The following is a 14,304-nucleotide window of genomic DNA, read 5'->3' on the forward strand; positions in this document are numbered from 1 at the left end:
TTTATATACTAATTCAGTTTAAATTTAGAAAATGAGAACTATGTAGTATATTCCTAACGTGTCTACACAATGGATTATCTTAAAGCACCAAGTTGGGCCCAATTTAGATCCACTTACCAAAGTAGGGCTAGAAGCAGTTAACCTTTTAACAAATTAAAACAATTAAAATCTAATCTAGGATTGTCTAGGACTGTGCTTTGCTGCTTGAAATCCCCCTAATCAAAATATTAACATTTGCAGACATATAAATGCAACACCTATGCAACTGTTTCTGAATGACAGGCACATATGTTCCTTGATGTGCAATGATGGAGAAGTCCAGTCCAAGCTTTATTCATGATTCAATAATCCTCACTAACAAATCCAAATTCTTATTTATCCATCAGTTTTTGTGTATTATATTGCTTTAGGAACCTTTTACACTGAGGTCTTCTCAAAGTTATTTATAATATGAAACTGTAAAATGTATTATCAATTTATCAATAGTTTTAAAATGAGTTAGTTAAAATAAATTTTAATCATTTAATAGGAGCAACTATTATGAAACCTTTTCATTTAAAAGCCACAGAGAACAAACATTTGCTGAAACCTTAGCTAGGAATGTAGGTGTCAAGTAGTTCAAATATTTTGCTGCTCTACATGTTCAGGAATAAATTGGAAGTGTGAACAATATTAATTTTGCAGTTCCAAATACATTTTTGTGAATAAGTGAATTCACATATGCCGAGTTCATAAATAAGGAGAATTGCCTGTAGATCCAGCTAAATTCTCTCCTTGAAAAGATTAGGGTTAGGTGCCTATCTCTAAAGCTTGTTCACCAGATTTAGCTTAAAGCCAGGTGAGAAATAAGAAACTCCATCTATTTATCTTTCAACATTGGCAAGTTCCTTCAAGTATTCTGTATTCTCAGCAGTTAAAACAACAATGCCAGCAACTAATTTAGCTGGTACAAAAATGATATGCTTATATTTAAACAGCATGGGACAGCATGTTCAGAAATCGTCTAAATCTATGGTGATGGGTGTGGAGCACCTTTGCACTTCTGTCAGTTGGGCAACTTGAAATGTGGTTACAAGTGCGGGAGGGGAAACAAAATCTAAATAATCTACCAATTGCTTTCTTAATTTATCCAACATTCAGAATGTAAGAAGACCACTCGACAGCCTCATTTCTAAGGCAGAATTAGGACAGCACAACATATTCTACCAAACTTTCTCCCAATTCAACAATGAAAGTAGCATGTCAACACACGCATGAGGAGTAGTCCTAGGTCTGCTTTTCCAAGACAAATGAAAAATCAACCAAAATTGGTAGAACACCTCTAATGCCATAGTAAGCAACAAATCCAAGCTCTTCTGGATTATGCCTCAGCTTCTTCAGTTGCATCCCAGTCCACCCATCAACCATCTGAAGATTCTCTGGGATAGCCGATGAAAAAATAGCAGAGCGCTGTGCTGTTTGCAGACTAATGACACTGCAATTGAAATGTCTTCTAGCAGTTTCTTATTGATGTTAAATGTGATTAAGAAGATGGTATCTTTTGGTAACACACAGGCTGAAGTGTGAGTCACAAACCCTCAAGTTCAACTTTCTAAAATAGGCAAAATTGAAATCACTCTAATATTTTGGATTCTACATACAGTTCAGCAATCATCTATTTTGAAAAAAATCTATTCAGTAGCATATGAGTTAATATAAGATTTATGATATAAGATGGTTGTATGGGGTTGCAATCCAAACCCTGTCCCTTTTGTGTGTCAATATGGCATGCATGCAAAAGGGTGGTGTTTCTATCAGGACACGACTCCCAACATCTTGTACATTTTGACATTCCCCCACTCCAACGGATGACTATGCATTCATTGCACGTAGACCATCTATCTACTGTATGCCTTTAAGGTTGTTTCTATCAAACATGAAGCCATATTGGAATGGATTTAAATAATCAGCATACAGTCCAAATAATTCATATATCCTCCTTGTGTTTTGAAGCCCTTGAACAACTGACTCTTCCTGTAATCAGTCTTGAGGCTGAAGCCCAGCAAGATGTTATGCTGATGTTGGGAGTGTGTTGCCTTATAGCACCATGAGTTTTTATTGTGATCATTTAGGAGGCTTTTGTGTGCATGTTGTTTTTATTGTTTTGTGAGTCACCTAGAGTTATGGTTACAACATGAGTAGCTATAAAGCCTTTTAAACAAAAAAGAAGTACCTGAGTTTAAGAAGTCAGTTTCTATTTTGAATTTTGCTCATAATAGATTAGACATAGTTAACATTGTTAACATAGAGTAGAATTTTGGCTCTGCTTTTTCATGAGTAGTCTAATCGCTGCCTGATAATAGCTACCACGCCTTCCTTCAGAAAACTGTAAACCAATGGTAAGAAAATCTTTTTGTAAGAAAAGCTGTTGACCCATGCAATGGTTCAGTCAGAGTCCAGACCTAATTATGAGAGAAATCAGAGCTAATAGAGATGCCATTACAGAACTACTGTACATAGTAATTTCTCCATGTTACCCCACAGGTTGTGTGTACATATTTACCCACTCAGTAAAGAAAGCCATTATCAATAAACAATTCAGAGAAACAAGACTGGATCACAGCTGGATAATGAACACCACAGAACAAGCATAGGTAACTTATTCAGAATAAGGAGGATCAGTAATTTCAGTGTGTGGAACACAGTGTCTATTCTACCTACAGTATTTCAAATTAGTCATATAGCTTAAGTTGTTCATTGGGAAATAATTTCTTATGCAACCAATTACACTTCAGAAAAGCCTCAAACTTCAAATTTGGAGCTGTACATAAATAATAAGTGGAGTTACTAAAGCAAAAATCAGTGGAATCTTTAGCTCTAATGCCGAGCATGACAAGGAAGCTAGACTATATTTTGAGACTGACTTACTTGTTGTTCTTTGGGTGGTATCCACAAAATGAAATATTCTTCAACTGGAAAAAGTGGCTACATTTATTCCCCTGCAGAAGGTAAAGTTATCGAATATGTAATAGCCATTTCTTAAACAAAAGAGCAAGTTAAATGCTAAGTTAAAAATTAAGGATATTACTTAGGAAAAATGAAAGGTCGCTGTATAACTATAATTGTTTGCTCTGTACGGAAGCTTACAAACTGTGAAAGAGAAAGCTGCATTCAAAAGCTTTCTACTCTCACTAAAAGCTTCCATATGACATAGGAATTTGAAAAGGAAATTTGAGGCTTAGGTGTCAGGAAGGCAGCAGTAGGAACAGAATAATGTGATAATTTCAGGTACCGTTTATGTAGGATCCCAGCCCTGCATTTTATGGTGATTCATTTTGGAAGAGTTTGTAGGCCGTTAATGTGGGGAAGGTTATCTATAAAGCTAGACCAGAAATCAAGAGATTGTGATTTCTAGTCCTTCCTAGGCATGGATGCTGGTTGAATTACTTTGGATCAGCTACTTTCCCTCAGCTCAAGCTTCTTTACATAGTAATTGCTATAAGAAAAATAGCAGTAGGGAACAATAAAAAGGTAAAGGTTCCCCCGCACATGCGTACTAATAAAATAGAATATTTGTAGCTCAGGGTTGACATGAGGGGTCCTTGATGGTCTCTGAGCTTGTTTGTTTTCTTGCAGACATTTCATTGCCAAACTAGGTAATCTCATCAGTGCTACTATTGAAGCATACCCTGTCCTAAGTTGTACAAAACAAATTGTGGGCTATTAATCTAGCTAACTAACCTTCAACCATTCTTCATGGACTCTCATTGCAATCACAGTTGGAAAAAATATCTGTGTTATATGCGGCCAACAGGATCAGTTTATTTGCTGGATAAATGAAGGGCTACACTTGGCTTATTTACCCCAATGAATATGGTTATACCTTACGAAAATTGTGAGAGTGGGCAGCATACAAGTCCATGTACCTAATGAATAAATAAATATGGTTGTCTTCACAGTTTTAAACACATCTCAATTTGGATAATGATAAAAGTGTCTGTATAATATTAAACTGAACTGAATTTAGTATACATGTGTGCAAAGCAGTATAAAATAACTGGGAATTAATATTTGGGCTTTATAAGAAAAGATACATTTAAAAGTTTGGCCAAACTTTCTTTTCTTCCTTTCCTTTCCTTTCCTTTCCTTTCCTTTCCTTTCCTTTCCTTTCCTTTCCTTTCCTTTCCTTTCCTTTCCTTTCCTTCCCTTCCCTTCCCTTCCCTTCCCTTCCCTTCACCTCCACTGACCATGAATGGCTTTGGCAAGCAGTTCTGTTTCAGCAGGGCCTTACTATTTCTTCCTGAAAACTCCTTGTAAATTGCTTATGCAGAAAAGCTAATCGAAAGAACTTTACTATACAGATCTTCAGAAGGCTGCTTAAAATAGTAGCAGAAAGATTTAGCAAAGCGGCAAAGATTATCGGAGCTTAGCAAAGAGGCCTTTGATTCCATTGTTATATCTATAGGCAGGGAGTATAGCATACATGTGTGGACTCAAGGTCAGGAACACTGCTCCCTCTCCACTACACTAGCCAGTCTACTCCTGCAGGAAATGAGATAATGAGGCCCTGAAGAATGGAACCTCCAGGGATATGTGGACCGTGCAGGAAGCAGAACTTTACATGCAGTCCAACTCACCTTGCTGGGATCCTTGGTGTCATCATTCTTCACAGCAATCTTAACTCCTCTCATGCTGATCTCCAGGACACAGCTGGAGGGTGGGTTAAAGTGCACGGTGAGGCGACGTGTAGTGGCAATCTGTACCCAACAGAAAAAGGATCAACTGCCACAAACCATTAATGTTTCTTAGAATTCCTACTCTTGCTTTAGAAAGCAATTTGTCTCCAATGTAGACAAGAGTAGACTCTCCCCACATCTGCCCTGTCCTTCTGTAGTTTGGACTAAGCACATTCCTGCTGAAAGAACAGGGCCCATTCTAAACATGCTCTTGGATCCAACAATATTTCTGGAGCTCAGATGGCACAGTCTTGGCCCATCTTTTCCACCGACAGTTGCTTTTAAAAAAAAGTTTAGTCTGGCAATAGCGACTCTTCCATTACCACCCACATTTAAACCATCCTGTTTTATGCCCCACCATCTTGAAAGACTAAGTTAGTGGCTACCTGAGGAGAACCAACCTACTGCATTCAAGCTCAGTGGAGGAATCACTCTGTTTTAAGTGGGTAAAAAGATTACCTTATTTGTCAAAAATTGGAAAAGGGCTGTTTGGTTCCATCAGGCTTTTAACTTACTTGCTCCTCAGTTTGAAAGCTAATACTACTTCCACACTATGTAACTTTTTTCTGGTTTGGTGTTTGTTTGTGTTCTGTATTTATTTATTATTTTTTGGCTTTGTTAAAAAAACGTATATATTAACTAGTTAGCTAAAACATAGAGGATCAGATCTGGGGAATCTATTCTATATGAATCTACATATATATGGACCTATCCAGAATTTCTGTTTGCTATCTAAGGCTTTTGGGGATGGAAATATACTCTTTGATGTAGCAACATCCTAGTAGTAAAACCAATCCTTTAGGAAAGTGTGTTCGTGTGTGTGTGTGTGTGTGTGGGAAGTGTGCACCTGTCTTTTTTATCCTTTTGAAAACTATTTAAAATGATACTGTTCAAGTTTTCTATGGTACATTCTGCTCGTTAATATTAGAGGTCTGTCCTGTTTGATTTGCTTTTAAAATATTTTAAAATATTCATGCTATCACATTGTCTTAAGTATAAAAATGCAAGATTAAATATACAAAATGCTGTTGCTTATCATGGGCAGTTTTACTGTTGCAGACTAGAAAAATGTCCAATTTAAATGAGGATATTTTATCTTAAAGGGACGCAGTGGCTCAGTGGTTTAGGACGCTGAGCTTGTCGATCAGAAGGTCGGCAGTTTGGCGGGTCAAATCCCGAGTGCCGCGTAACAGAGTTACGCGCCTGTTACTCGTCCCAGCTTCTGCCAACCTAGCAGTTCGAAAGCACACAAAAATGCAAGTAGAAAAATAGGGACCACTCCGGTGGGAAGGTAACAGCGTTCCGTGCACCTTTGGCGTCTAGTCATGCCGGCCACATGACCACGGAGACGTCCTTGGACAAGCGCTGGCTCTTCGGCTTTGAAACGGAGATGAGCATCGGCCCCTAGAGTTGGAAACGACTAGCACGCATGTGCGGGGGAACCTTTACCTTTTTTTTATTTTATCTTAAGAATTAATCCAGGCCACTTCTTCAAATCTATTACAAAGCTGCACTTAGAGCTAGACTATTTTCTGGTAATAATCATGGTTATCATGCAGTACTAACCCTTCATGAGCTTCATTCCTTCTTATTTTGGATCTTGGCCATATTCAAGGTGGCCTTGCTTGCTTTTAAAACTCTAACCATCTAAATCTGGAAATTAACGGGAAAAATCTGTTACTGTAAGCTCCTTCCTTTTATCTTCTGGCATTTTCATTGTCTTTCAAATCCTGCAAAAGGATTTCCCTGGCGGAGAAACTAAAGTAGAACCAATTATCCGAAGACACACGTTCTGCTCAGAACCTTGCCCATTTTAAATGGAATTTGAAATCTCCTTTGTTTAGATAAAGTGTGCAGAATTAACAAATCCATTTGGTGTCACTGGTTGTTATATTCTCTTCTTCCTGCCACTTTTTAAAATTATATTTTGGAGGGGAGGGTACTGTTCATCATTCTGATATCGTTGTGTTGAACAGCTATTTTTTTCTAAATAAAAATGTATTTGTCTTTACCCAAATAAAGGATCAGGAGGTTGAGGGGGAGATGGAGAGTTGAGAAAATGTACCTTCTGCATAGCTGCACACAATACATCATTGCCTTTGTGATAAGGAACTTGGACCGAGCCAAGGAATTTCACCCGGAATTGATCTACCCAATCACTGGTTTTGCATGAATCTGAAAAATAAGGACAGTAAAAAGAATCGTACTGAAATAAGATACAATCCCATATGGTTCTATGATGTTTCAGGGCTACTTCGTAAAGCTAGGGGCAACTATAAACTGAGTGACTGGCAACATATTTGGATCAGAGGAATTGGGTTCAAGAGGAACTAACATTAAGGGATGATTTACAGAAAGAAGGAAGGAGAAAAGTCCATACCTTCAGTACAGTAAATTAAAATTAAAATTAAATTAAAAGCATCCCTTACTCTAGTCAATTGCAGTGGGGATGGGATAGAGTTTATGTATATTTGAAAGCCTTTGTATAACTGGAAATTAAAACCATGCCCTTTTTCTTCCATTCTAATTCTGAATATTAATTTAATTAACATTTTCTTTGGAAAACATCTTGTGCAGTGCATTGCTATTATCCAAGGGGAATAGGCTTCATCAACAGCCTTCAAATCAAAGAATGATAATGGCTAGACCGGTCCAGATAGAAGCAGAATAGCAACCCTAAACAGGATCAATACCTGTCATGTGATCTGGCTCCTTGGTGACCTCAATAGCATAGTAAGCAGGGAAGATCCCCCGATCACCAGTCCTCATGTTATAAGCTTCGTACCAATAATCTTCTGCCTGAACTTCCACCAATAAAGGGTCATCCACTTCCAGCTCCAATTCATCTTCATGACGAGGCACAAACCTAAGGCGAAAACCGTTCATATTTTGTGAACCAAAGCTCTAAAAATAAAACATTAGCCTTATATTTAACAGGATCTATGGGAATCTGGTATCTGCCATAAAAATCCATCTAAGATTTTATTCTATAGCAAAGGGCTCATAAATAGTAGACTGTAAATTTTCAGACTTAATATCACAAGCCCTCGCTCACCTGAGGAGTATATCACCATAAGAATTCTGCATTGAGGATTTCAAGGTGATTTTCATGAGCAGGATGCTTAGCAATTGGATTTTCACTTTTTAAAGAAGGGCTGCTTATCTGCATAAATTATTTTTATGATGTCATATTGTTACTAGCATAACTTGCAGATGTAATATTTCTTAGATTGGCCACCTAAGTTTCCTCCAAGACTTAGGTTATATGACTTCACTTTGTTTTTATACAGTGCAATAATTTATCATAAACCAGTTTGGTCTCGTGCTTAAGACATCAGGCTAGAATGCAGGACAGCATGAATTCAAGTCCTGCCTTAAGCCATAGAAGCCAGCTGAATGACTTTGGGCCATTGATTCTCTTTCAGCCCAACTCACCTCCCAGGGTTGTTGTAGGGAAAAAAGGAGAGGATGTGTTTGCCACCTTGAATTATTTGTAAAAATAATAAAGACAAGATAGATAGATAGATAGATAGATAGATAGATAGATAGATAGATAGATAGATAGATGATAGATAGACAGACAGATGAAAAGATAGCAAAGCAAAGCAAAATAGGAAATGCAGGCTACACAGAACAAAGAATGAATTTCCGTCCTACATTAGTGATTCCAAATAAGAAATCTTAAGTGTACTAATAACCAAAACATATTAAGAGACCGATTAGAGCAATCTTTTTGTTTTTTTTGTTTACCCCCTACTTAGAACTACAGCTGGGGAGGTCTGTAACTATATATATGGCCTTGGGTTAGGCTGAAACAGGAAATAAGATTTGTCCCGTGTCTGGGACCTAAGCAAGTGCATTCTAAATACTTAACAAACATTTAACACATATCTCCCTTGCTTCTCGGCTAACAAAGAGAGAGAGAGAGAGCCTGTGGCCTAGGGGTTAAAACAACTGCTTAAGACGCAGTTGGCCCAGGTTCGAATCTCAGAAGGGTATGGCTGACTAATGAGAACAAATAAGTTTGAAATGATCATATCTGTCTCCCTTTATTCTTTGTTAGCAAGCCAAAAAAATTTACACACACACACACATATATTTGTTAAGTATTTCTTTGTTAGCAATCCAAAAAAATTTACATATATCTATCTATATCTATATCTATATCTATATATAAACACACAACTTCTTCCTCCTATTTTCCCCACAATAACAACCCTCTGAGGTGGGTTGGGCTGAGATTCATGGTCTCCCACTTTCTAGACTGGTGCCTTAACCAACAGACTAAATTATTAGTATTATTAATAGTTACATTTTATTATTAATAGATACTCATATTCAGCTTATTGTACAGTGTTTAAGAGCCTTGGTGGAGCAGTGGGCTAATGCCTCCTTAAGTAACACCAGCTGCCTGCAATTATTGCAGGTTCGCATCCCACCAGGCTCAAGGTTGACTCAGCCTTCCATCCTTCCGAGGTACCGTAGGTAAAATGAGGACCCAGATTGTTGGGGGCAATAATCTGACTTTGCAATAATGCCGCTTGGAGGGGGGGCAAAGCCCTAATAAGCAGGCATATACATAGAATGAAGGCTATTGCTAAGCACATTTGATTTGTGCTTAGATTGTAAGCCGCCCTGAGTCTTCGGAGAAGGGCAGGATATAAATGGGATTAAAAAAAATATGGAATGAAATTTTAAATGTTTAATTCAAGATCTTTAATTAAGGATCAAGACCCAGAATTGATTGGGCTTTACAAGGTAACCTAATGTAAGATTTGAGGATTCCATTCCAGATCACAGAGAACATTTTACTGACTTACTTTTATGGATCATGTTGGGTGCATAACATGGGAAGTAAAGTTCAACATAATTATAGGGACCAGAATGGATCTGCTGTAGCAAATTCTTATAGCAACATCAAACAGAGTTTTTTGGCAACATCACATGCATGATAAATCCACATTTTTGGTATATTTCAGTATCCCACTGATATTTTAAAAACTTACTTCTCTTTCCAACACCACATTTATAAAATCATTAATATTGAATCAAAATAGGAAAGTGTAAAACAGCCTCTCATACACCAATATATTACATTTTCAACATAGTGAACTTGACAAGTAAATCTTGCTAAACGTCCTCCTGAATGTCCAACAAACACACACATAAAATAATATTTTTTTATTAATCACATCTTCAGATTATAAAATTTAAAACATTGATTTATTAATTCAGGGTATTCCAACTCATTACTCCAAATTACTTACAGATTACCAGTAACTATCTTACAGTTCAATTGTCTATAAAATGAATTGTAGATTTAGAATTAACCAAAGTTTCATCCAATTATGACAATGATTTGTGGGATTTTGATGCTGCTAAAGCATCCAGTCCAAACTGTTTATTCATATTCAAAATATGTTTTCATGAACAAATTAATGAATTTAGACAATTCAGGCTTTTTTTTGCAACACAGTACTGTAATTATTTTGAAGGACTGATTAACTATAAGCTGATTTAAAATATTAATGCCATTTTTTGCCCATGAAATGAAAAAATAGCTGCAATTTCCATACTAGGATTATCCACCGTCAGTTTCTCAGGGAAACAAGGATCAAATTTAAGCTGAATATTATTATCCAAATATGTCTTATAGTCTTTAGTGGTGGAAAAACAAATGACTTTGAGAGGTCCTTGGTGCTCTCTGAGCGTGGTTGTTTTCTTGAAGATGTTTCATTATGCAAACTAGGTAACTTCATCAGTGCTAGTAAGGATGGGATTTGCTCTCAGATTACATTCTAGTGGCCTGTCAGTGTTGGTGGGGGTGATTTTGGAAGTTCTTTGGTTGGGCTGTTTACTATTAGCTTGTTTGGAAGATCCTTGATTGGGGTATTGTTTACTTCTTACTTGGTCTGATATTAATCTTGGAGCTAACCTATGCTCATCTGGGTGTTGACTGATGGTAGAGAGGTGTTTTGGTCTTTCCCTCCCCTTTTTGGTTTGCTGATTGTCTCTTTTGCCCATTATATAGATATTGTATATGTCTATGTGTCCATCGATGGCCAATTTGTCACCATCCTAGACCAAGCCAAGTCCAAAATGCTAGAAAATTTCTAGATGCCTCGCACTCCTTCTGAAAGTAGCCATCATTTATGCAGTGGTTCTTTATTAACGTATGGAAAAATTCAACCAACATTATTTTGTGTGATCCACGTTTAATCTGTTGTTCAAAAGCTGAAATATTTTCTATGCATCTATTATATGATGCCTATCTTTGTATATCTGTTTCTTTTGGTCATTTTGCCATTGTGTATTTTTAAAATCCTTTTTCTGTGTTTTAAAGCAACTGGCGTGTGTGTGTGTGCGTGCGTTAAGGATAGAAAAAAAACAACAATGACCTACTAATTCAGTTTGTGAGTAAAATTCCTGTGGATCACATGATAAGAGGGCATCACGGGTTAGAAGTTAGAATCTAGGATGATGGGATTGTTTTTTCTGCCCCAAACTTACCTGAAAACAGCTCGGTGAGTCTGCTCCTGCTCTTCCCCGTTGATCATGCAAGAAAAAAGCCCAAAGGACTCAGCACCTGAAAAGAGGGAAAATGCCGCAGCCACCTAATCATTCTCCTCCTCAAACAATAATATTAACTATTATTCAGAACCCATCTTGCTAATCAGAAATCCCCTGGGATTATTTTAAATGTACAAAATATTAAAAGTAAAGAATACTAACATCCAATAGGAATCCACTAAAGAGAAAAAGAAAAAAAAGCAGACTTAAACGCTTCGTATATTTTGATGACTGGAGAACATTTACATGAAGAGAATAACTTAACTGAACAGATAGCTTCTAATGAAAGAGATCACACATTAAGATTTTTTTTTTAAAAAAAAAATGTTGACGTATCTGGAATATGAGTATGTTTCTTTCCCTGAAATCCATGAAGGTGGGTAGGTGTGTCAAAAATGGCAGTCGTGGCTATATGATTGAAACCTTGTCCCTTTGTACATGTGATGTCAACACATATATAAAAGGGGCAGGGCTTTGATCATAGGGTTGTGACCAGCATCTTGACTTTTTTGATCCCCACAGATAACCTACTGTACTTGATTTGCAATATTCCAAATTTCTGTAAACCTGTTTGGTCAGAAGAAATGGGCACATCTAAAAAAAAACCCAATAGTGTATATGCAGTAATTATTTTCAATTCTTCTCAGCTTTCTAACTTGTCATCAGATTTATTCATTCTTTGGATATTGACGATCTAGAGAAACTATCATTATGGTGCTTAAGTCTCAACCATCTGCTTAATTCTATCTGTGGCTTTTTCAGCATCAAGACTTAAAATGCTGAGAACAACCATTCTAAATTGCCAAAAGATGTCCAGAAGTTTTAAGAGCATTGTAATGCAAGAAGGAAATTGCCAGCAAAAATTAAAATCCATTCCAGTCCTGAGAAGAGTGGTTATCATTCTAGTCTGGGCTGGGCAACCAATACTTGATGGTCAAATAACTTGAAACATCCTTGCTATTTTCTTGCATTCTACACTTAAATTGCCATTTGATTTTGTGAAGCCAAATTAGAAGTTAAAGATGCTGCTTCTTGTAGAATTTTCTTTTGCACACCTAGCAACCTTGTTGTAACTCTTATTATAACAGGATTCAAACCTTTGACAAGTGGAATTTTTCTCTGTCTCACATGAGGCTCTCAATTCCTCCCACCCTCTCCCTTCTTTCTAGGGCCTGTGGAAAATGATTTTTTTCTCAGCACTCACTGGAAGAACGTGACCGGCCACTCATGAAGACATTGAGGAACTTCTTAGAGAAGTGGATGTCTGCCTCAGGGGTGGAATCCTCAGAGAGACAAACAGAATCACGTTTCAGAGCATCTTCTTCATACTCCTCCCCAATGGCTGATTCATATGGTGAGGAGACACAGTTGTCATAGACGGTGGCTGAATCACTCTCATCACTGTAACCTGAGTAACACTGTTTCAGACTAACAAGTTCGAGCTGTACATCCTCATCCACCACCAGTGTGTATTTGACTGAGTCATAGGAGAGGGCGCTGGTATCAGAGCTCACTGATGCCCTCTGGAAATTATGGCAAGGCCGATAGCCATCATTACTGCTGCTATACACAGTCCGTGGTGTGTTCATTTTGTCAGGTGAAGATAAGTAATCCAGCACTTCATCCTCCTCACTGATTGAGGAATTGGGTTTTCCTGTCATTTGTGGGTAGCCAGAAGTGTCTATATCAGAGCTAATGGACATCCGGTTGTCACTGGACTGTGACATGAATGGCTTCTCAGACTCCAGAGGGTCCAAATTCTTTTGTACTGGTGTTAGGTAAATCTCCTCAGTAGCTTCCAATCTCACATCAGTCTGGTAGCGAATACGATCCCGATAAGCTTCAGGTCCTCTTGTTACTACCACCACAGTGGGGTTCTGGGATGGGAGGCGGTTGACAGCCTGCTGCTTGTCAGGTGCTCGAGAGGAGGCCAGACAGGCTGATGCAATCTGTGTTGAAGCTGTACGCCGGCATGGGCTCTCTGTGGATGTACCCCGATCTTTGGTGGAGGCTGTGCTATTTTGGTGAGTGGCCTCATCGCTCAGGCAAATGTGGTCATGGGGTGGTGTCTGCTCACCTATAATAGGTAAAAAGCAAGGAGAAGGAAGGAACATATAAAATAACCAACAAGATACAGATAACAGGGTTTTGATACACTTCTTGTAGTTCATTCAAAGCAGTGGTAAGTCCACTGGAGTTGTATCTACATGTTTCACAGAGTATATCCAGAGGATTAAGAGATAAATCCTACGTATGTGGACAGCTGAATATTAAAATACTCACCTATCAAAGTGAAGTCAGGTTTGACTTTGACCTACCAGAATAATCATAGTCAGTAACAAATACATTGAGTATCCTAAGTGTTTCTATTCCCAGTCCAAAATGGTTATAAAATCTTTTGTCTTAGAAAGGCCAGTGTTTGGAACAATGCCTTACAACTAGAGCCAATAAGCACATTGTTTCTGGGAACTGAAAGTTGTGTATGCTAACTGACACACTGCATTTTGTGTGCATATCTATAGATCGATCTCTCTCTCTCTCTCCCTCTCTCTGACTCAGAAGATGACATCCATGAAATTTCTACCATTTTTATCCTTCCACTAAAGGAAGTCAAAAGGATATGACTTGTAATTTTCCCTTACAACAAAACTATGAAATACCTTAGATCGAGAGACAGATGTGCTTAATAACAGCTTCAAGTATGACATCTGAATTTAAAAGTCCAATATGTCATACTCTTTCCAGCACATCACATTCCCCAAAGTGCTGTTCTGTGAATGTGACTCGTGTTAAAAAAGGAAGGAAAAAGAAAAATGCTGGCCTAAAGGAATCAAGGCACAAAAAGCCAGCTCTCAAATGGCTCGAGTCCAAGTAGTCAATTAATAAAACTACAGCATTCCTTGCAAGATGCCAGCTGAAGTAAAAAGATATTAGAAGATTATAAGGAGGAGGTCCAAGCATTGGGGACCATTCCAGCAGGCAGAAGGGGGGAAGCCAATCTGCCTCTGCTGAGAGATGA

At 37.8% G+C, this 14,304-nt stretch overlaps 1 protein-coding gene across 2 annotated transcripts in view; it reads right to left on the reverse strand.

The window, feature by feature from the left end:
• MAPK8IP1 (mitogen-activated protein kinase 8 interacting protein 1) overlaps window positions 1-14,304 on the reverse strand; it is a 61,605-nt gene that overhangs the window by 3,886 nt on the left and 43,415 nt on the right. For both annotated transcript variants that reach the window (XM_083371026.1, XM_083371027.1), the window contains exons 5-10: window positions 12,490-13,362; window positions 11,226-11,301; window positions 7,409-7,581; window positions 6,781-6,890; window positions 4,617-4,736; window positions 2,908-2,978 (exon numbers count right to left, since the gene is read on the reverse strand). In XM_083371026.1, coding sequence (XP_083227152.1) covers window positions 2,908-2,978; window positions 4,617-4,736; window positions 6,781-6,890; window positions 7,409-7,581; window positions 11,226-11,301; window positions 12,490-13,362 — 1,423 coding nt within the window. The remainder of the gene's footprint in view (window positions 1-2,907; window positions 2,979-4,616; window positions 4,737-6,780; window positions 6,891-7,408; window positions 7,582-11,225; window positions 11,302-12,489; window positions 13,363-14,304) is intronic.

This window comes from Vipera ursinii, assembly GCF_947247035.1.
Source record: "Vipera ursinii genome assembly, chromosome: 1".
NCBI lineage: Eukaryota > Metazoa > Chordata > Lepidosauria > Squamata > Viperidae > Vipera > Vipera ursinii.